Source organism: Onychostoma macrolepis, chromosome 18 (assembly GCF_012432095.1).
Source record: "Onychostoma macrolepis isolate SWU-2019 chromosome 18, ASM1243209v1, whole genome shotgun sequence".
Lineage (NCBI taxonomy): Eukaryota > Metazoa > Chordata > Actinopteri > Cypriniformes > Cyprinidae > Onychostoma > Onychostoma macrolepis.
The window spans coordinates 20,768,351-20,793,287 of NC_081172.1; the positions used below are offsets into that span (position 1 = coordinate 20,768,351).

General features: G+C 39.4%; 1 protein-coding gene across 1 annotated transcript; it reads left to right on the plus strand.

Annotated features, from left to right (window-relative positions):
- Positions 1–15,194: 15,194 nt before the first annotated feature.
- Positions 15,195–22,904, plus strand: pdcd5 (programmed cell death 5). Its single transcript, XM_058752181.1, has 6 exons — positions 15,195–15,387; positions 18,531–18,574; positions 18,926–18,987; positions 22,111–22,202; positions 22,288–22,359; positions 22,469–22,904. The coding sequence occupies exons 1-6, from the start codon at positions 15,322–15,324 to the stop codon at positions 22,514–22,516; spliced, it is 384 nt and encodes a 127-aa protein (XP_058608164.1). The 5' UTR covers positions 15,195–15,321; the 3' UTR covers positions 22,517–22,904.
- Positions 22,905–24,937: the final 2,033 nt, after the last annotated feature.

The window sequence follows — 24,937 nt, forward strand, 5'->3', positions numbered from 1 at the left end:
TATGCATATAATGCACATATTATTCCGCACACAGGCTCTCAACAACAATGACAGCTGATCAACAATTTCAACAGTAGGCTAGATTAGGGTGGGTTAAATGCAGAGTAAATTTCCCTCCATGGATCAGTAAAAGTAATCCGCCATGCACATTCACGTCACTCTAATGATGACGCGCTGGACAACCACACACCACACCACAGTATTACAATACTCATCAAATAATAACGCACTCACCTGTCACTTGTAAATAAAGTCCATGGGTCTGTCATTCCATGTCCCTTTACTTGTATTAAAAAGTAAACACGGTCAACAAAATAACTTGTGTTCGGTGCTAGCAATCTTTGAAATGGTGCATAAAACCTTTGCTGGCCTTTGTTAGCGAATTCGGTTAAGGTGTTGGTCTTCCTTTCTCAGTTATTCTCTTTTGTCTGCAAAAGAGCGCCTTGAAAAAGGCGTTTTTAGTAGATCGGCAACGAAATCTGGTGTAAGCACCGATGATTTCGGCTGTCGTTTTCTTTTTATTGAATTTCACTTTCGTTCCTTGGAAATCCCTGAAGGGGCGGTCTAACGCTGGGGGTAGCACTGGGCACGTAGCTAGATCCAGAGGGCGGGCTGTCATTGAACCTCAAAATTTGATTGGCTGATGATTCTGTCACTAATGCTTGCAACAAATCAGATGTGAATGCGTTATTATTTGATGAGTATTGTATCATGCACATAGTTATGGAGGTGTACGTGGTGCATTGATAATACTGTGGTGTGGTGTGTGGATGTCCAGCGTGTTTTGCTGCTTTGGGCGCGTCATCATTACAGTTTTTTCTGAATGCTTAAACCCTAACTGTGATTCTTATAGCACAATTTCTAAAACTATTAATACTTATAGCAAAACCACTCACTGAGTTTGCAAAACTAAAAGCACAAACACTGCTTTGCACTCAGTTTGCAATTTTGTAACACACACTTTGCAAAACTGTAGGTACAATCCACTGCACAGCACTCTTTTTGCGGAACTGTAAACACAACTCACTGCTTTACACTCAATTTCCAAATGATCAACACACTCCTAGCAAAACTATACACATTTATGGCTATTATTTACACTATTTTGCCAACTGTCTGGCACACTGTCACATGTGAAAACTGTTTTAGATAATTAGTTCACTTTGCAATCAGCCTAAGCACTATAAATAAGCTACAGGTAAGCTGTCCGTGTGGAGTACAATGGAGGGAGCAGGAAGAGTGAGAAGAGTGAGAATTAGAGGAGGCCGAGGAAGAGGACGTGGAGGTGAAGAAGTAGGAGGAAGAGGAGGAGGAAGAGGACGAAGAAATAGAATTACTGATGACATCAGAGCTACAATAGTGGACCATGTAATCAACCATGGAATGACCCTGAGGGAAGCTGGCCAACGGGTTCAGCCTAACTTGAGGCGCTACACTGTAGCAAGCATCATAAGGACATTTCGAAATGAGAATCGGTTAGTACAGTCACTTTGCACTAAGATTTGTAGCACTGCCATACTCTAATGAGAAACAAAACAATACCATAGATGTAAAAATACTGAAATTGTTACTTTACAGAATTGCTAGACGACCAGATGCTGGGGCAGAGGAAGAATGTTCACTGCAGAACAAGAAACCCATATAGTCAATATGGTGATTGCAAATAATTCCATAAGGCTACGAGAAATTCAGCAACGCATAATTGAGGATGACACCACCTTCCAAAACATACACAATGTGAGCATTTCTGTATTAGGTCGTGTACTTGCCCGCAACAGAATCCGAATGAAACAAACACTACAGAGTACCTTTTGAAAGAAACAGTGAACGTGTAAAACACCTGTGATATGACTATGTGCAGGTAAGCTATAGTATCATTGGTACTGAATCTGGGAGTGCATACTGTAGTGCTGTGCATGGGCCTGCTGTGTTGAATTTGTTTTGTCTTGTCTAGAGAGTGATGGAGCTAGAGGCAGATGTCATGGGTCATGAACAGTTTTTTGTGGATGAGGCTGGTTTTAACCTCACTAAGACAAGGAGACGTGGCAGGAACCTTATTGGACACCGTGCCATAATCAATGTCCCAGGACAACGTGGTGGTAACATAACTATGTGTGCAGCTATAAGTCAAAATGGTGTTGTTCACCATCATGCAACCCTGGGCCCATATAACACTGCACAGATTATTACATTCCTGGACACCTTACATGACATGCTCACTAATGTTCAGAGACCAGAGCAGACCAGATACGTCATCATATGGGACAATGTTAGTTTCCATAGGGCTGCTTTGGTCCGCAACTGGTTTACAGATCACCCACTCTTTACTGCACTCAACCTCCCCCCATACTCTCCATTCTTGAATCCAATTGAAGAGTTCTTCTCTGCCTGGCACTGGAAGGTCTATGACCGTCATCCCATCAACGCATAGCCCTTTTACAGGCAATGGAGGAGGCATGTGGGGATATTGACCAGGCATCATGTCAGGCCTGGATACGCCATTGCAGAAGATATTTTCCCCGGTGCCTTGGACTAGAGGACATTGCATGTGATGTAGACTAAATTTTGTGGCCGGACCCAGAGAGACGACACGATGTAGACTGAAATTACTATTTTGTTTTGACTTGGAAAAAAACACTTGTGTTTGTTTTGATGTGTGTAAATAAACACCAGTACTTGAAGTTTGGATCCCTCTACAGAACTATGACAAAAGTATGACCTCAAACTGACATAGCCTACCTTGTGCACAGAGAAAGCAAAAGCCAGATGTGTTTTTTATTCATACCATCAGTGTGTAGTTGGTGCATTGTGTGCTTATTAATGTGATGGCTTGTGTTAACTGTTTGATACGAAAATACCATTTTTACGAAGGTTTGAAGAGTTAAGCAAGGTTTATTAGCTTTTGCAAGAAAACTACAATGTTTTGCTGATTTGGTGAAGGGTTTTCTTATTTGTGTGTAGAGTTTTGCAAAAATAGCCAATAGTTACAAAAAATGTGCTTAAGCCATCAGAAAAAACTGTAAGAGTGACGTGACTGCAAGATGTCTGTTAAAGATCTCTTGATCTGGAAAGCATCTGCTGTCTACAAATGTCTGACAGACGTCTGTAAGATGTCAGTTTTATATACATTCTAAATCATAAACATCTTAAAGACATCTAATAGACGTCTATTTGACATCTAAAAGGAGACGTCCTATAGACATATTGCAGATGAGCAAACACCCTAAAAAATACATCTTGCAGATGTAAATGTAGACGTCAAATAGACGTCTCTGAGACGTACGTGTGCTATCAGAGATAGCGGATTACTTGTACTGATCCATGGAGGGAAATTTACTCTGCATTTAACCCACCCTAATCTAGCCTACTGTTGAAATTGTTGATCAGCTGTCATTGTTGTTGAGAGCCTGTGTGCGGCATAATACGTGCATTATATGCATATGGCTGCGTTAGCTGTAACAGAGATGTGTAAGATGTGTACATGTAGTTTACAGTTGCTTACTGAAGGCCCTGACTGAAACCCCACGGCACGCCACTGTATGTATATATATATATATATATATATATATATATATATATATACCATTTATATATTTTTCTCAGGTTTATAAATAATATAATATATATAATTCATAATTAACCATTATTTAACCTGGTTTAGATGTGCAATTGTGTGCAATGTTTTTTCTTTTCTTTCTTTTTTTTTTTTTTTGTATGTGCGTGTGTCTGTGTGTGTGTGTGTGTGTGTTATTGCTAAATATTTACTATATACAAATAAACCTTTTTTTGTAACGACATGCACTGTACACAGTGTTCTCCTTTTTTTTATGTAGTGTCTTATGAATGATCTGTAGTGCATATATTACTGACTAATGTGTGTATGATTTGAAAGCTTTGTTTGATTTTGACTACAAGTGAAATGGTTTTGAACGATTATTTGATTTTGCCAGAAGAGTCAGGGGTTCTTTGAATTTAGTTTGAAGATTTGGATTTGTGTTTAAGGTTTTGAGAAAATGAGTGATGGTTTCAAGAAATGTTTTAGCAATTCAAGAAAAATGTAATAAAAGCAGTTGAAAGTGAGAACTTTTTTTCTGAATTTATCCATAACTTTGCAACTATTTGCCAACTAACTCTCATTAATTTGTTGACCTGACTAATTTCTGTGTTTTGTGTTTGTGTTGTTAGATCATTTTCTATTGACGACTTAATATTGCAGTACGTTTCCATGTACTCATCTAATGTGACTCAAGAGTCAAATATTTGGCTCAAAGCTCTGACTGGCATTTCCATAATAAAGGTCTATGGGGACATTATAAGTAAACAGGCTGATGTCATACCGTACCTGATGGAATATTGGTGCTAAAGAGGCTGTTGTTGTTTTAATCTTAATGAGTGTCAACGTTAAGAAAGGGAGCTATGATGTTCACACATTTCGATTATGAGTCACTCTTTCATTAAAACTGAGAGATTATAACAAGTCACATGGGATTATTTGTTGAAAACAAATGCGATGTGTGAAGGGTTTATTTAGGCACTGTTATCATGTGTGTGTGTGTGTGTGTGTGTGTGTGTGTGTGTGTGTATATATATATATATATATATATATATATATACAGGTGCATCTCAATAATTTACAATGTTGTGGAAAAGTTCATTTATTTCAGTAATTCAACACAAATTGTGAGACTCGTGTATTAAATAAATTCAATGCACACAGACTGAAGTAGTTTAAGTCTTTGGTTCTTTTAATTGTGATGATTTTGGCTCACATTTAACGAAAACCCACCAATTCACTATCTCAGCAAATTAGAATATGGTGACATGCCAGTCAGCTAACCTTCAAAGTAGGGGTGGGCGATATGGCAAAAATATAATATCACGATATTTTTAAGAAAAATCACGATTCACGATTTTATCACGATTCTTTGTCATGTTGGTTTTACTATTTTGCAAGTTGTCTGAGCATTACAGCCAAACTAATTTCCCTATTATAAAGACAAAACCTTTCAAGATAACAAAAATATTAAAAAAGAATGGTGGATATTTAGGCCAAAGTGGGCGAAGATAAAAATCTTTGTCATTATTTTATCTTTGTTATTAAAAAATGAGAACAAAGATACACATTACAAATACACATAATATATAAATAAAACAGTGTTACAATAGGTGTATTTAGCAGGAGCATTCAAGATATACAAATAAAACACTATATAGATTGATTCCTATTAAATCAACTGTATTAACATTTTTCAGTCAAGAGAAGTGAGTGATTTTCTCTTTGTGTTTTGGTGTTTTATTAACATTGAAGGAATAATTAACCCTAAAATAAAAAGTTTTATATTTATACCATCATTTACTCACTCAAAAGTTTCTTTAAACCTGAATGAGTTTCTTCTGCTAAACATAAATTCTATTTTGAGGAAGGTGGAAAACCAAACAGTTGCTGGTCCCCAGTGACTTGTTCCATAGTATTTTTTTTTTCCTTCTATCAAAAGTCAATGTGGACCAGATACTATTTGGTTACCCACATTCTTCAAAATATCTTCTTTTGTGTTCAGCACAAGAAAAAAATTAATACAGGTTTGGGACGACATGCAAGTTAGTAAATAATGACAGAAATTAAATTTTAAGGTGAACTATCCCTTTAATGACAGTCGGCAGCATGTTCAGTACTGCCCCTTTAAGACATGCACGCATTTAATATACAGAGGCACGCATCCGTTTTCACTCAGCTGTTTACTTACTCATTTTAGACATAAGCAACGGAGTCTATACATAAACCGACTTTTTATCTCGCAATTCTGACTTTTTTTCTCGCAATTGCGAGTTTATATCTCACAACTCTGACTTTCTCGCACAATGAACTCCGTGTAAGGCTTTGCAGTGCTTTGTTCAATTTGCACTATCAAAATGAACTAGATGAATGCTGCGTCCGAATATGATTTTTGAACAAACATACAAATGACTAATTATTCTACATTTCTGTGTTTTGCGCTCGCGGTTGGACAGTACCATTACCAGAATTGCGACTTTATATCTCAGAATTGCGACTTTATATCTCAGAATTGCGACTTTATATCTCAGAATTCTGAGAAAAAAAGTCAGAATTGCAACTTTATATCTCAGAATTCTGAGAAAAAAAGTCAGAATTGCGAGTTTATATCTCAGAATTGCGACTTTATATCTCAGAATTCTGAGAAAAAAAGTCAGAATTGCGAGTTTATTTCTCAGAATTCGGAGAAAAAAAGTCAGAATTGCGACTTTATATCTCAGAATTGCGACTTTATATATCAGAATTGCGACTTTATATCTCAGAATTCTGAGAAAAAAAGTCAGAATTGCAACTTTATATCTCAGAATTCTGAGAAAAAAAGTCAGAATTGCGAGTTTATATCTCAGAATTGCGAGTTTATATCTCAGAATTCTGAGAAAAAAAGTCAGAATTGCGAGTTTATATCAGATTTGCAACTTTATATCTCAGAATTCTGAGAAAAAAAGTCAGAATTGCGAGTTTTTTATCTCACAATTCTGAGAAAAGAAGTCAGAATTCTGAGAAAAAAAGTCAGAATTCTGAGATAAAAAGTCGCAATAACCTTTTTTATTTTTTTATTCAGTGGCGGAAACGGGCTTCCATAAATTAATGAGCAAATCATGTAATTAAAAAGATTAAAAAAAAACAAAAAAACATTGACAGTCCTGATTCCTACTCAATGTGTCATATGACATATTATAAATACAACTTATCCACTACCTGGTAAGAACATCACTAAACATGAATTACAATTAATTTAACAAACAATGCTTATTTAAACACTTTTGGAGATTTTTAATTAATTAAGAAAATATTTACACAAAAATGTTAATGGTATTTAAATTCTCATCACTGATTTTATTTGCACTCAATCTTGTGCATTCAGCTAATATATTACACAGCTAATGGCTCTGTCAATACAGAACAAATAATGAATAAACATTTTTTGGGAAAATGCAACTTTGCTACCTCAATATGCTTCCTCGGATTTGATGGTGAACTTTTGAAGCCAGACATTTACCTGATGAAAGTCATAAATGAAGTAGAAATATGTGTGCTTGATGCATGAAACAATGATCATTGCTTCTCATGTCAAGCACGCACGTTTGAGCTTCCGTTTACCATATTTAATGTGCATAAGATAAAATAAAAATGAAAAATTTCAAGATGAAATAAAATTGTAAGGAGTAAAAAGTACTGTTTTTTCTTCAGAAATGTAATCAAGTAAAAGTACAAGTAGTCAGTTTAAATTGTACTTGAATAAAGTACAAATCTCCCAAAATAATACTTAAGTAAAGTAATCAAGTAAAATTACTCAAGTATTTTACACCTCTGAGCATAACCTAGGTGGTGTTATGGAAGCAGACAGGACACAGAGGATTATAGAAACAATGCAGTATTTATTGATTCAGCAGGGGTTACCCGATGGAGGTGAGTGGTGACTTGGATACTTGAGGTAATGGAGAAAGCAGGGCTTAATTTGTGCTGGAACAAGCCGGATCCGGAACCTCATTTTGTCAGATCCCCCTCCTCATGCACCAATGAAAGACGTTTGTGCTGACCTATAGTGTGCATAGATGAAAAATCCTCTATAATGACCGCGCTTGCAGCACATCTACATTTGAAATAAAGAACCTGAGCGCGCAAAAGACACGACATGTGAACTTCTCTGCTCTCACAAGACATGCATGGATTCAATAGCCTATACGCATGCGTTTTCTTTCTCAACTGTTCACATTTACTTACGAAAAAACCTGGATATTCGCCCGGACGGCCATTTTTGCGTAATTTTGTGTGTATTTGGCCACTTAGGCTCAACAACAAACTACGAAAAATAACTCAATATGATACTCGCTAGGCGGCTTTGGGTGTGACCGTGAGCGCTCAGCCTTGAGACCTCCTCTGGAGCGCGAGTACCGATTAGTTTACAAAGACTTGCATTTTTGTGATGGAGCAACAATGACCCGATTAAGCAAGTGACAATTCTGTCAACTGATCAGCGACAGCGTGCAACAGCTCATTGTATTTCAGACGAGATGCGCTGATGTGAAGCTGCTTTGTGTCACGAATCTGGTCTGCACTCCCGGTCACTAACCACTAGAGGTCACCCGCTCACCACATGGACTTTCACACCACACATCACATGGACTGCATTTCCCATCAGCCATCTCACCCATCACACGCACACAGCTGTCACCAATCATTCATTGCACTAATCACATGCACACCTGATCACACAGCATCACTGATCACACACACTATTTCAACCCTGGACATTCTCTCCCTCGTTGCCGAGTATTGTATGCTTTATCGCTGCTTTACGAAGTCCCGTTGGTTTCCCTAGTTTTGCCTTGCCTTGCCTTGCCTTGCCTTGCCTTGCCTCGCCTCGCCTCGCCTCGCCTCGCCTAGCCTTTGTTGGATTGTGTTTGCCCCTGCCTGGACTATCGCTGACGTTTTGACTACCTCTCCTGTCTCGCCCCCTTGGATACTGTTCGCCTATCATCGACCCACGCTTGTCTTAGATCACTCTTCGTCTCGTCCTTGTTATACCTGTTTGCTGTTATTTGACCCTGCCTGTACGACCACGTCTCTTGCCAATAATAAAGTCTGCAAATGGATCCGCACGCCTCTCGTCTCGTCAGCCCCGTAACAGAATACTCGGCCGCAAAAGGATCCAGCGGCTTTTCAAGTGGACATTTGCCAGGTATGGACGCGGCAATCTTGTTGCTAGCCCTCAAGCAGGGTACACGATCACTCGAGGATTACATTACAGAATATTTGGCTTTGGCTAATGGCTCCGAATTACCGGATTATGTGTTAATAGACTTTTTCTGCGAAGGTATTAACCAGCCACTCAAATCACGACTAGCCCTTGAAGCTCCCCGTTCATCTCTATGTGACTTTATGGATTACAAGTTAATGACTGTTGGTTCAGCGTTTACTGTGGGTGTCGAGGAGGAATGGAACACCGCACTCTCTCGTTGGATAGCAGCCACACTGGAGCAGACACACCAAGTGGCAGCGACAGCGAAGCCCGTTCACAAAATGGCGGCCACAACAACACCCCGTCATATGCTAGTTGATGTTAAAGAGCCCAGTCAAGTCACCATCGATCTCCACGAGTCAAGCCAAGTCAAAGCTGATCTTCACGAGTCAAAACAAGCCACAGCTGATCTTCATGAGCGAAGTCAAGTCACAGTTGCTGTTAAAGAGCCCAGTCCAATCACAGTGGGTCGTCATCAACTGAGTCACGTCTCAGCTGATCTCCTAAAGTCAAGTCACGACACAGCTGCTCGTCCAGAGTCACAGCAGCACGACACAACTGCTCGTCCAGAGTCACAGCAGCACGACACAACTGCTCGTCCAGAGTCACTTCACGTCTCAGCTAATCTCCTAAAGTCAAGTCACATCACAGCTGCTCGTCCAGAGTCATTTCATGTCTCAGCTGATCTCCTAAAGTCAAGTCACGTCACAGCTGCTCGTCCAGAGTCACAGCAGCACGACACAACTGCTCGTCCAGAGTCACAGCAGCACGACACAACTGCTCGTCCAGAGTCACAGCAGCACGACACAACTGCTCGTCCAGAGTCACAGCAGCACGACACAACTGCTCGTCCAGAGTCACAGCAGCACGACACAACTGCTCGTCCAGAGTCACAGCAGCACGACACAACTGCTCGTCCAGAGTCACAGCAGCACGACACAACTGCTCGTCCAGAGTCACTTCACGTCTCAGCTAATCTCCTAAAGTCAAGTCACATCACAGCTGCTCGTCCAGAGTCATTTCATGTCTCAGCTGATCTCCTAAAGTCAAGTCACGTCACAGCGTCACGTCTCCGCTGACCGTCCAGAGTCACAGCGTCACGTCTCCGCTGACCTTCCAGAGTCACAGCGTCACGTCTCCGCTGACCTTCCAGAGTCACAGCGTCACGTCTCCGCTGACCTTCCAGAGTCACAGCGTCACGTCTCCGCTGACCTTCCAGAGTCACAGCGTCACGTCCGGGCTGACACACTCAGATCATCAAGGTCAGTCTTTCATTATCCCAGTCTGATATCCAGTGTGAGGGATTCACCGCTGGTGTCTGCACGCACAGCTGGTATCCCCAAACTCACTCACTCTAACCCTCCTGTTCCTGAACTGATTCCCCTGTCTGAAACACTTCCCCTGATGGGGATCGCATTTTGGTGTGTTTGGGCTGCATACACCACCACAGAACTCCCAGAGGTGGCGGCATCCACTATGATGTCTCTAGAGGTGGCGGCTGACGCTGCAGAACCTCCTGAGGTAGTGGCGCTCACTGCTGTGTTCCCGGAAGTGATGGTGCCCGCTGCAGTTTCTCCAGAGGTGGCGGTACATGCTGCAGAACCTCCCGGCCAGCGGTGCTCACTTGCCCCTTGTATGGTGGTGGCGCCCAGTAATGTACTCTCAACCTGTTATGTGGCGGTCGAAGAGACCGTTACTAAATTCTCCCTGTGTCCTGAGGTTACTGCTGTAGAACCTCCAGAGGTGGCGGCAGCTGCTGCAGAACCTCCAGAGGTGTCAGCAGTAGCTGTCAATAAACTCTTGTTCTGTCCTGTCACGGCTATGGAGGCCGCCAACGAACTCTCGTCCTGTCCTGTCACGGCTAGAGAGGCCGTCAATGAACTCTCGTTCTGTCCTGTCACGGCTATGGAGGCCGTCAATGAACTCTCGTTCTGTCCTGTCACGGCTATGGAGGCTGTCAATGAACTCTCGTTCTGTTCTGTCACTGCTATAAGAACGAACTATGAACTTCCTGTGTTCCCTACCCCAGTCCTTGTGTCTGTGCATGTTCTGTCTCCTTCCTCCCTAGGTCCCAGGCTCTGCTGTGGGTTCCTGATCCGTCGTGGTGGGCTCCTGCTCTATCTGCGCCACCGTGGTGGTCTTCGGGTCCGTCTGCTCCGCTCTGGTGGTCTTCTGCTCCACCTGTTCCACCCGCTCCGCTGTGGTGGTCCACTATCTGGCTCTGGTGGTCTTCTGCGCCGCCCTGGTGGGCCCAACCTCCGTCTGGTCCGCCCTGGTGGGCCCAACCTCCGTCTGGTCCGCCCTGGTGGGCTCAACCTCCGTCTGGTCCGCCCTGGTGGGCTCAACCTCCGTCTGGTCCGCCCTGGTGGGCTCAACCTCCGTCTGGTCCGCCCTGGTGGGCTCAACCTCCGTCTGGTCCGCCCTGGTGGGCTCAACCTCCGTCTGGTCCGCCCTGGTGGGCTCAACCTCCGTCTGGTCCGCCCTGGTGGGCTCAACCTCCGTCGGCTCCGCCCTGGTGGGCTCAACCTCCGTCGGCTCCGCCCTTTTGGGCTCCAGTCCCGTCCACTCTGCCCTGGCTTCCTGCTCTGCCGGCTCTACCTCGGTCCCAGATCACTCCGCTGCCACAAGGACCTGGCCCTCCATCCCTCCCCCTGTTCCGCCTCCGCTCCACCTCCCTCCTGATTATAGACTGTGTGGAGCGTCTGGAAGCCGCTCTTTGGGGGGGGCTCTGTCACGAATCTGGTCTGCACTCCCGGTCACTCACCACTAGAGGTCACCCGCTCACCACATGGACTTTCACACCACACATCACATGGACTGCATTTCCCATCAGCCATCTCACCCATCACACGCACACAGCTGTCACCAATCATTCATTGCACTAATCACATGCACACCTGATCACACAGCATCACTGATCACACACACTATTTCAACCCTGGACATTCTCTCCCTCGTTGCCGAGTATTGTATGCTTTATCGCTGCTTTACGAAGTCCCGTTGGTTTCCCTAGTTTTGCCTCGCCTAGCCTAGCCTAGCCTTGCCTTGCCTTTGTTGGATTGTGTTTGCCCCTGCCTGGACTATCGCTGACATTTTGACTACCTCTCCTGTCTCGCCCCCTTGGATACTGTTCGCCTATCATCGACCCACGCTTGTCTTAGATCACTCTTCGTCTCGTCCTTGTTATACCTGTTTGCTGTTATTTGACCCTGCCTGTACGACCACGTCTCTTGCCAATAATAAAGTCTGCAAATGGATCCGCACGCCTCTCGTCTCGTCAGCCCCGTAACACTTTGAGAGAGTGAAAGAGAGAAGACGTGGTCCAGTTGAATCAAATGACTGATTTATTCTGCTAGTTTGTGCGGATTTATTTACTAATATAACCTACTTGCTATATTGAATAAATGTTTGCAGGAATTTCCCTCATTATAAACTTGAAAGCTGCGGGGATGAGTAAAACTATGTGATATACACACGATCCCCCACGAAATTCTGGACATGATTAATTATAACTCTTATAACAGAGATTTGTGAAATAAAATTCCTTTATTTTTTTTTCCCAGGCCTGGAAATTGCTGTTTCAAAATTTCATGGCTTTTTCAGTTTTTTTTTTTTTAATGTACGAATCCTAATAAAAGCAACTGATGCACGCTGTTAATCACTTAAACTGGCCCACCAATGTGATCGGCTGAATGCTCCGTTACCTCTCCCTCTAATCACCCAGCTTTGTTCCGGGACCTCGAAATTTACAAATTAAGCACTGGGAGAAAGGATATAGCCTACTGAGACAGGTTTTGTCTTGCCAGGAACTTGTGGATGACTTGGCGCAGCACACACCCCAGGAAGACAGTGGCAGAGAGGCGCTTTACTTGTTGAGGCACATGACTATTAACTAATTGTTAAGTAATATGTCATTGTGGTTATAGATTTTGAATTAGTTAGTCGAGTGCCTCAACAAGTAAAGTCATAACATAATGATACCCATGCAAATAATTAGCTAATGATTAATTAAAGCAGACAACTGGAAGTTTAAAGGCATGGCTTCGACCCAATGTGGTAATTAACATATGAATTTACTTCATTAGTTAATAAAATAAGTTATTAGGTAGTTAATATATTATGACGCATTTAACTGATAACAATTTATTGATTACTTACTCTATGAATCATATAGAATGTTCATTTGTTTCTGATGCAGTAATTGTTAATAAATGGTTTAGTTCTTCATGAGTTACACATTAACTCATGATTATCTGTGCATTTGTTAAGCATGAATTAATGCATATTAGTGTCACCGTATTGTAAAGTGTTATCGTTTTATCATTTGTACGTGTTTACAAACTCAAGCGATTTTAAAACTGCGCAAGAAGAGACGAAAGAGCAAACAATAGAACAAACACAGCTTTGTCGAAGATTCATCTATATTAATTTATACAGTGAACACACACAAGAATTGGACAAACTGAGGAGGAGTTTCAACATGTGGAAAAGCAATTGAAAATTGAGGAGATCAGCAATGTTAAAAATTAAAAAAAAAAAAAAAACTCTCCAAAACAACATTTCCTCACTAAAGCTCTCATCTTTGACAAAGTCCATCATATATTTTAACCCCTTAACTGTCACTCACAGTTTTGAACACAGACATGATAGTGTACTATCCAAACTTATTTTTTTATAATTCATGAATGAAAACATTTTCCAACGTGATTTTGGCAGATGCTGTGATGACCAACTTCCCGGCAGCAACAGAGTTGGACTAGAGGAATGCAGTTGGGAAGCATTTTAAACAAGAAATAAAACGAATAATGAATAATTTCCATTAAGTTCACTGTTGGTTGTTTTATTTGTTTATTTGTTTATTTGTTGTTTAGCCTAGACGTCTGGGCTGTGTTTGGATGGCTATTAGACATCTATTAAACTGAAAATTGCTTGCTGGGTAGTATGGATAACAGTATCGATAAGCAGTATCGTATTGGTATCAATAAAATGTAAACTATACTTTTCCCTACCCTGGAATCGATCACCAAATCCACAGAAGGGGGCCCCCTCCCGGGACCACTTGCTGAGGGCCCCCAAAAAACACTAAACATGCTGAAGTTAGGCCTATTAATTGTAATGATTTCATTTCCACGGTTATTCAAGCAATGAATAAATTATATAGAGAAAGCGAGAAAAGAACACAGTATCAATGGAGCTTTTTGAAACTCTGAATCAGTTAAACCATTCAGTCGCAAAATGATTCACTCGAAGTGCTCCAATCGGATCGCGTATCGCGAATCATTTGATTTAAATCGGGACCTCGGAGCGAGATTGCGGGATGTTTTTATCTCCACGGGGATGAAAATAATTCAGCAGAGGCAGGGATGCATAAACCAGAGGGGGGAAATACCCCCCATCCCCCCAGCAAATCGCACTCTGCTGGTCAGTCACATTTATGTGGGTACCAGCTCACAGAGGAGTTACAGGCAATGAAATAGCAGATTCATTAGCAAAGGAAGCAATCAGGCAGGAAAATACAATGGACATTTTATTTATCAAAACAGAAATAAAGACAATAATTAAAAGTAAAATCATCAGCAAATGGCAAGGTAAATGGAACAAGGGAAGTACATCTTTATACCACCCAGAAGGAAGTGGGAAGGATGAGGATGACAGGGCGATGTACCAAGGAAGAAAATATAATATTTAAAGGTTATATATATATATATATATATAATATATAAAGGTTAAGACTGGGTCACACAAGACTAAATAAGGCATGACATCTCATTGGAAAACATCCAACAGGCCTGTGTGAGTGTGGTCAGGAGGAAGAATCAGTAGAACATGTGCTATGTCACTGCCAAAAATAAATTACAGAAAGACAAATATTCAGAAGGACACCACAGGAGATACTAGATACAAAGCAAATCCTCGGTCAAACAGGAAATTATTTTTTTTAATAGTATTGAGGGAAACTTGGTTAATAAATAGAATTTTTTTAGAAATAGAAAATAGAAAGTTTGCAATTTTTTGTATTATTGTTTATTATTTATATATAAAGTTCTGTTAGTCACTCTGGTCTACACTCCAGTATAGTAGGTGGCGAAAATGCACCTTAACGTGGATGCCACCCGCCATAAAATAATAAGAAGAAGAATGAGTGAGTGAGGTTCGCTCTGGTTTTGATTAACACAAACTGGAACCAATGTAGCTTCACAGAGAGAATATTGAGAGAAAAAAAAGTGTAAGAGTAAGTCATTTTGTTCCACACTCCATACCAGTTGGTGGCGGAAATACACCAATTTGTTGTTTGTCAACCGCCTATACATTTCAAGAAGAAGAAGAGCGTCTCTATCAAGCTACTGCCCATACTCCAGTCCAGTAGGTGGTGGCAAATGCATCTTTAAGTTGGTTTGCCATCCGCCAATAAAATTAAAAGAAGAAGAAGAACGTAGCTTTACTCGTATCTCTCCATGCAGAAGCAGAACACGCACACGAATCGTGTCCTATTTCTCTCTGAAAGCTTGCTCTGTATTTAAAAATCATGGCTGATGAAGAATTGGAAGCCATTAGGCGGCAACGTATGACAGAACTGCAGGCGAAACATGGGGTAAGAGAAACGGAGAAAGAAACGAGCAAAATTAATAGTATCGCAATTTTTAGACGTATGTTGAACTGTACATCAGGCCCTTCAGTATGAATCAAATCTATTCTCGCCATTCGCGTTTATTGTTGCCTAGACCGCCCTAAAATCCATCTAAACGTTTTCTATAATACATTTACGTCTTGCTCTCGAGCTGCTGATTAGTGAGCCGACAACACACTTTAGCCACCGAGTTAATTAAGTGAAATGTTACAGGCTAATGTTTTGTGACTTTAATGGGCTCCAGAACTTCATCATGATTATAATGTTCAGTAAGAATGAGTTATATTTATGGTATTATTTTATATTTGAAGAGTTAACGGGACTGAAGCTAGCCGAAATATTTACTCTAAAAATATATTAATCTATAAATAAATGTAGAAGATACAATGGCTGTCTTTTTTCAAACATAAATCTTTAAGTGTATCTTTAAGTAAGTTACTATTCTGTGTACTTTCTTAAAATAGACATAGTTGTCTCTTCATTTTAATTGGGCAGAAATACATTTCAGTAATGTCTGGCAGCTTGTTTTCAATATCTTTGGGACAATATAATATAATGTGTATTAAAACTGATCATATTAGATTTTATTGAACTTTAAATGAAACGACAATGAATTTTATGTACATTTTTTTTTTTTTTCTGTGCACAGTCTTGAAACTACACCTCCAGGGCCAGAATTTGTCACTCTCTATGTGTGTCAAGGTCCGACTTTGCTGTTTTGGAGATATAGTTCAATTCATTAAAATGTACTCCCAACCCCCCACCCGGGGCCAACATTTTGTAGGGCTTGAATCAATGATTCAGGGTATTTTCACATGGCAATGATATACTACAAAAGGTAAAGTTTTCTGTTGTGTTTTTGGAAAATTTCACATACAGACATTTCTCAAAATAATCAACTTCACCTTCAAAATACTAAAAACGCTATTATGCCGGGCGAGTAGTTGGGGATGTTACTTTGTAAAGAATCTCACACATTCCTATAAACTGAACACATAATGCATATGTTTTTATAGTTTCCACAAAAACCATAATGGTATTGTTTCCAAAAACATGCGATTTTAAACACTTTTTTTTTTTTTTAAAGTTTGCATTTTCAGGCCCCCAAAACACTGTTGTCTAAATGAACTGGCAAAATGCCTACCCTTTTTTTCTGTTTTTAGCTGAAAATGGTGGCATGTAAATGCCCCCTCAGAGGAAAACAAATCTGGAGCTTGCCTGTACGATTCTAGATAAGAACCAAAATGCAAATGGCATATAGTTTTATAGTTTAGTGCAGGGCTATTCAATTGGCGGCCCGCGGGCCTGATCCGGCCTGCCAATCATCTTCATCTGGCCCAGGGGAAGAATACGTGCAGGTCGCAAACACGCCTCGAATTGTTTTTGCACTAATTAGTTTGTCCACAAGGTGGCAACACTGGCGTGGGCCGTTGTTTCACAGCCGAGAAAGAAAAGGAAGATGCTCAACAACCACAATCTACCGGAGACAGCAACATCAGTAGACGGCAGCATAGACAAGCGCTCATGTGAGGGGATTATGCGATATCTGCAACTCTAGTTTAAAAGTGTATAATGACAGTGTTATCAGTCATATCTTCTGGCGAGAAATAGCGCAGAGACTGGACGAAGATGATTATCAAAAGGAGTATAGTTTGAATGGCTGCGTGTTCGACTTTCCACATACGCTGCTGAGCAGCTTCAGCAGACAAAAACGCACACAATTATGTCAAAATGCGCGGTTATGGTGAGTTGCCAAATAAGTTATAAAGTCCTAAATGACCGTAAAGAGTTGGGAGAGCTGAACAGGGCAGATGCAGAGAAAGATGTGCGTGCGCGCTGACCTCGCGCCGTTGCGACAGTACGAGCGATCACAGCTGGTTTGTCCAATAAGTCGCTAGATTTGTTGCTAGGCATTTTTTCATGATACGTGGGGGGCGGCACAAGCACTTAAAAAAAAAAAAGAATAAAATCATCTGCGCCACTAAGCGGTTTTCTATTATCTATCATATAACTGTGTGGGGAATTGGCAAATTGGCGCCCCTGCTTGCTGAGAAGGTCCCGTGCACAGAAGCTGTGTGAGAAGTGGAAAGGGGAGGGGGGCGCGGCCGCGGGGGACAGTTCACCTCTCCCAAATGGAGCTGACAAGGAGGGCTTGTCCGCTCCATTAGTGGGACAAGTGGGCTAAAGTCAGTCACACCTTGACTTTCTTCCAAATAACGCACATTTCATTCATAATATTAAAACACAGGCCTATAATTTGCACGTTTTTGTTTTTTCTGAATTGTGTGAAATGGCTAATAAAAATAGGTAATACAAAACGATTATGTGGAGGTGAATTGGTTTAGTCTTGACTTCTGGTCGTGAGTGACAGTGTTGGGGGATGGGAAATCTGTTGATTGTCGACAACAGAGTGTTTATTATGTATATAGAGTATATTTATTTAAGTTCTGATAACTTATACTGTTTTGTGCAGAATTGTGTTTTTCAAATGTTCTGTTAAAGGATTTGTGCAATTGAGAAATATAAGCTCAGAGGGGGTCTCGCCCGGAGAGTAATTCAGTGTAGAACCGCCACTGCTAGGGGGGTCTGAAAAGTCGCTAAATCAAGCAACAAAGTCGCTAAGTTGGCAACACTGGATCCACGTCATGTGCATCAGGTTTTAAAGAGACCACACTGCTTTTAGTGAAGTCTGTCATTGCTGGAAATCAAAGAACAAAAGAAAAAGGAGAAATCACTCCACTGCTCGAGTCGCTGATTAACTTTTGTAGTTTGAATAAAGATTAATTTATATTCATTTTATAGTTTATACATACAAAATGTATAGTTTATGTGAAGATTGTTTTAAGTTCACTTAAATTAAAAGTCCTTATTATACTGGCCTTCATTAATAGTAGACTACTTAGTAAAAAGATACCATTAAACTGTATTTAAAATATACCGTCTTTGTTGTTTATACATTAATTTGGAGGTTCAATGTGAAATTACAATAACATAAATATATTAATATGCAATTGAGATTGGGACGAAACAGGAAAGAAGAAATTTGGAATTAGGTGCTTGGACCCCTAAAGAGAGAATGCATATGAATATTACATATCCCCTTTTAGGATCCTTCTAGTGACCAGCAGGGGCAGCAGGAGGCCAAACAGAGGTATGTCAAACAATAATAACAAACAAAAGTTTTCTGATGCATTAAATTAAAAGTTATTGGTCTTTGAAAAGTATTATTTCTGTTACCCAATGTTGATCATGCTCTTTAAATATTTAAAATATCTGTTGATGTAACAATGTAACATTTTATTAAAATTAAATTCAACACTAAACTTACTGCTTTATGAAAGGCAACATTCATTCAAATGAACCACATTTATTTAGAGGAATTCAGATCATTTGGACCATTTTCACTCTATTACATAATTTCACAAAATGTTTCTTTCATTGCTTAAGTGTTGTCTAGACGGATTATGTCTGAACAGTTCTATTATCATTATGACTTTCACAGAGAGACGGAGATGAGAAACTCTATATTGGCTCAAGTCTTGGATCAGTCTGCCCGTGCCAGGTGTAAGTTCATTTACAAACCTTTGGCAAGCTATCACTAGTGTTGTCATGTAAGCAGGGTTGGGACTAGAGGTCTGTATTCCCGTGGCTCTCCCGCGGGAACCGTGGGACCCGAACAGATTTCTTGCGACTCATGATTAAATTTCCGAACAAAACACGGTAGCGGTCGGTAACTCTGGTCTAATTTGAACGGGAACAGCAGTCTAACAATATCCCGTTCCCGACTTTACTCATTCTTATCTTACAGCCTGCACTCAAATCTTGTTCATATTTTGCTTGTAATTTTAAATGACAAATGTCGTATGTATTTATTTATTTTTTCCTTATCGTCCCCGCCCTACAAAATACATGCTTTAAAAAGTAATTTGTTAAGGATTTTCGTACTTTTCCTACTGTTGACAGCAAAATGTTAAACGAATTTTGTATTTTGACAAGACGAATAAAAATAACATAGTCTACAATTTCTGTACAACCTTTTTTTTTTTTTTTCCTTTGCAACACTTTTTCCTATTGTGTTGACAGCAAAATGTTAAACATTGTATCTTGACAGGACAAATTTTGTATTTTGACAAGGCAAATAAAAATAACAATCTACAATTTTTGTAAAACCTACTTTTTTTTTCCTCTGCAACACTTTTTCATATTGTGTTGACAGCAAAATGTTAAATGAATTGTATCTTGACAAGACGAATAAAAATAAGAAATGTTTTGCACAACCTACATATTTATTTTTTCTGCGACACTTTTTTTTTTTTCTACTGTTGACCTCAAAATGTTAAATGAATTTTTTATCTTGACTAGATGAATAAAATAACAAATACAATATTTGTGCAGACTACATTTTTATTTATCTCTTTTTTTTTTTTCAGTAATGGAAATTTAAATGTGAGATTCTGGAAATGAGATCTAAATTTAGTGGGAACAGTCGGGTCGGGAAGAAAATTATTCTAAGTGGGCAGCTGGTGAACAACGAGTGAATAAATAGTGGGTGCGGAATATAACCTAGCGGGAGTGAGACTAAAAAAACAGTCCCACGCAGACCTCTAGTTGGGACGGTTACATTTAAAATGTGTTTCACTACAGATTACAAAATACTAGGGCTGGGACGATAAATTGATGCAATCGATGCGATGAGATTTTCCGAATGCATCGCGATTCCTCTGGAATCGATTTTGAGCTTGGCTTTTAACAGCAGATGGCACTGCATGCTTTAGAAACAGCTGTACTCTGTTTGTTTCCAAATCCTTACACACACTTGAACCTAAAATAATCATTCATAAAATTCGAAAAGGTTGAAGTGAATTACAAGGGTGTCATAAAAGCATTCTGAGCTGAAATTACATGACTTGGCCGAACGCACAAGCACTCTTATTCATGAGCATTTGAGTATGCCGATAAAAACTAGAGAAGAGCGCCATCTGCTGTTAAAATCTAAGCTCAGAATCGATTCTAGAGGAATCGTGATGCATTCGGAAAATCTCAGAATTGATCCATGAATTGAATCTGCATCGATTTATCGTCCCCGCCCTACAAAATACATGCTTTAAAAAGTAATTTGTTAAGGATTTCGTTGACATCCGCCAAACATTGGACTTGATTTTCCTTTTGGTTAAACATTTACTGATGCTTAAGACGACAACACAATGCATCTTAATGTTACTCATTTAAAATACGAAATATATGTAATTGTTACATGCATTCCGTTACTCCCCAACGCTGCATGTATGCATGCTTGTAGATACTGTATTCTCTATTCTTACCAGATATTTTATTCTGTGCTGTCATTCAAAACCCATAAGACTTTAGTCTTCATGAGAGCACCTGGAGATTTGGTTTGGTGCTCACACTGCACATGGTGTGACCCGTTAAATATAACTATACAAAGTAACATAATTAATAATAATATTATTGCACTTATAGTTTTTTAACAAAATAATAAAACAAAGTATGATAATGCTATTATAATTTAAAATAAATGAGTATTAAACTACAATTAAGTTAATATTGATTTTTTTTTTTTTTTTTTACATTTTTATCTTTTATATGAATTTTCATAATTTTCAAACCTAGAGTGAAGCATGAATTAAGTGTATGAGCGGTCTGAACTTATTTTCCCAGCACATTTATTATTTTGCACACCACTTATGTGTATCCCTGCATGGAAACATTGACCACTGCATTTATATAGATCACATCAGATATGTGACCCTGGACCACAAAACCAGTCATAAGTAGCACGGGTATATTTGTAGCAATAGCCAACAGTACATTGAATGGGTCAAAATTATCAATTTTTCTTTAATGCCAAAAATCATTAGGATATTAAGTAAAGATCATGCTCCATGAAGATATTTTGTAAATTTCCTACCGTAAATATATCAAAACTTAATTTTTGATTAGTGATATACATTGCTAAGAACTTCATTTGGACAACTTTAAAGGCGATTTTCTCAATATTTTGATTAGTTTTTTTCTTTCTTTTTTTTTTGCATCCTCAGATTCCAGATATTCAAATAGTTGTATAACGGCCAAATATTGTTCTATTCTTACAAACCATACATCAATAAAAATGATGTATAAACCTAATTTTTAATAAAATGGACCCTTATGACTGGTTTTGTGGTCCAGGGTCACAAATGGTTAACAGAAGCTCAAACATAAGAACATCTCTGGTTTGTTCTTGTGCATTAAGCAAACATGTTTCTGCTTCTGTTTACCATTTTTGAGGTGCTCTATGCATGTACGTTGATTTGCTTTCCAAGGATGAACAAAAGACTTGTGGGTTTGGAACAACATGAGGATGAGTAAAGGATTAAATTCTTTTTATTTTTATTGTGGACCCTTTTAAAGGCGCTGCATGTAATTTGTTTGACTGTGTTAAAGCATAAACCATGCCATAATATGTTTGCAGATATTTAGGAAACATCCTAAACTGACATACTTGTTTCAATGCTCCAGCCAGTTATTGTAGTTTGAGATGCTCCGTGTCAGAATATCTGTTTTTGCTTTGGTCTCTGTGATTCTATGATGCAGTACTCATTTCAACTGCAAGCTGTCGATATTCCATACTGCACCTTTAAATATTTTAAAACTAAAACCTACAGTAACTGTTATTTTTTTATTTAGTGAGTAATTTGGCTCTTGTAAAGCCAGATAAAGCAAAAGCAGTGGAGAATTACCTGATACAGATGGCTCGCTTTGGACAGCTTGGAGGAAAAGTAAGTACACAGATGAAGCATCATTCATAATGTGTTCAATAATTTTAGAATGTGTGTTTTATAGCATTGAGTGTTGTATCTTTAGATTACAGAGGCTGGACTAATAGAGATCCTGGAGAAAGTCAGTCAACAAACAGAGAAGAAAACAACTGTAAAAGTAAGAATCTTGTGATTGTATTAAAAATATGTTCTCAAGATTGTAAAAATTGAAGTTTCATAACTCTATAAACATAAGTGTCCAGTGAATGTCTCTGCTTTGTTCCCAGTTTAACCGACGACGGGTAATGGACTCAGATGATGAGGATGATGACTGATATGTAGGTGTCACGAGTCAGCTAGGCTTTCTGTACTCATGGTACTTTCGCTACTCTGGTCTGCTGACCCGGACATGACAATGACTGACAGATCAGTTGCCCTGCCCAAATCACAATCACAGCCAAAGAATTTTGATCTGCGATGATACAGGAACTCTGTTACTGTTTTTCATCTTTAGTTTAGGAGATTCTCTTCATTCAACACATTGCAGCAAAGCTGCTACATATTTAGAGACTTTGTTGTGAATACAGTGGACAATTCTGATCTCTTGTTATTGCAATAATTGGAACTTGCCCCATATCTTTGATTGTGTGGACTTTTTTTGAGGAAACCTATATGTGCAACTGTTTACATAATAAAAGCCTTAAACAAAAATTTCAAGAAATACTTGTTACATCGGTTTCATTGCTTGTAACTAAACTACACTTTTCTCTGGGCCATGCCACAAAAATACTTTTATTTGAGATTTGATGGTGCAAAAATTGTCTTTTGTTTTGTGTTTATTGTTAAACTGATATTATTTCAGTCTTATAACCCTTCAGTTTTCAAAAACATGCCAAACGCGTAAGTACCAAGGCATGTGTTTTGTAGTTTTTTTTCCATGCTGGTAAGCATAAACAGTTGTGGTCAAAAGTTCACTTTTCAAAGCGTTAATGATTTTAAAGGTGCACCACGCAGAATTTTCCAAAAAATAAAGTATAGACTTGTACAAAAATAATCTCTGTTACTCTAATAGGAGTGTGGGGTGGGGTGTTTTTTTCTGCAGATACACTGCCCTGTGCCTGTATTTTCTTGTGTGCTCAGGACGTTTCTGGTCTGCAACCTTTGGTCGTGGGTGTGTAGCTCCCAAACAATAATGATGCACGGCGCAGGTAAAGGGCATATTGTCTGAGGCTCGGAAAACTCCATTAAGTTCTACTGCAGTGGTTCTCAAACTTTTAAGCCAGCGACCCTTAATGTAAGATCGACAAGAACTAGCGTCCCCCACTACCAAAGCATACACAAAAAAATAAACAAAACTTCTTTTAAGCTGTTCACAATATTTCAACTGTATTTACTGTACATCAAATTAATTTGGGCTAACCGTTCAATGGGATGGGTGTACTTGTTTTTGTCAGCACAAAAGCTTCATCCGTGACCTGGGGCCCGTTTCAGAAAGGAGGTTAAGTGAAAATATGTTAACCCTGAAATGAGGGAAACTCTGGGTTTTCTGTTTCAAAATGGGAGGTTTGTCAAACCCAGGAAAGCAGGGTAAGTCAAGCCCATTTCTGAAAGAGAGGTAATTTATACTCCAAGTCAGTTACCGTGGTAACTTACTCTGTGAACCTATACTGGTCGGGAGCAGGTTTTCTTCAGTAAACCCAGAGTTTCTTTCCGTCTCCTCCCTCAGAGTATTTTTGTCTTGTTTCAAGTACAAATATTTACAAATTCTTAAGTTAAGATGCATTTTCTATAGATGAAAAATGATATTTAGTCTTGTTAAAATTGTTCTCCATAGGGTAAGAAAAATAATTTTATTGCAAATGGAAACAGGAATAGGCTATTTTTAATTCATTACCCCATTGCCAGATAATTTGCCAAAAGAAAAAAGACTTAAATTAGTGAAACAAGATTAAATACCTTGTGACGGTAAGGAACTACGATACCCAAAATGCAACGTGTCAATTTTGGGAGGAGTCAGTTAAGTAGTTATGCCGAGTGAAATGGAGATAAAATTGAACACAGGTGTTTGTGGAAGGGAAGAGGAGAGTGCCCCTTGTTTGCTACACAGATCTTTACGTTGAAAGTGAGAGTTTTCGTTATTAAGAGTAAGAAGTATGGTCAGTTTGTAGATGTTAATGAAGTGTAAAATGGAACGAAATAATTGAAGATTCCGAGATATGAAAGTTGCATTGCTACGTTGAAGAGTTTTCGGATTCAATGTTCCTGCAATCTGCTCCTTTCTTAAGGGTGTCCGAGCCATGTGAAAGCAGAATCTTCTAAAATAAAGTCGAAATCAAGGAAACTATTAGATTCAAAATCATCGTGTTCAAAAAGGTTGCTGTTGCTGGTTGCACAGAGGACGAGTTTGGAGGTTGCTGCACCACTCGTTAATTGGCTGTGTGAAACGGCACTGGATCGGAATCTGGTACTGGGAGTTTGGAGTATCTTGGTTTGAAAACAACCTCATTGATTATGTTTGGTCTTCAGGTAGGCCTTGATCCATTCATTCAGCTAACTCGACGAAGATAATTACTCATCAGTAACTTTCAGAAAAGATGGGCTTAGCGGAACTTTCAAAACAAACTCTCCTACACACTCTCAAACAAACTCTCATACACGCTCTCATATACGCTTTCGCACTTGAACTGAACTCACTCACACAACAAACAAACCTCATTTATTTCTTTGTGAACCTTACATGTAAGAAAATTTGCTAT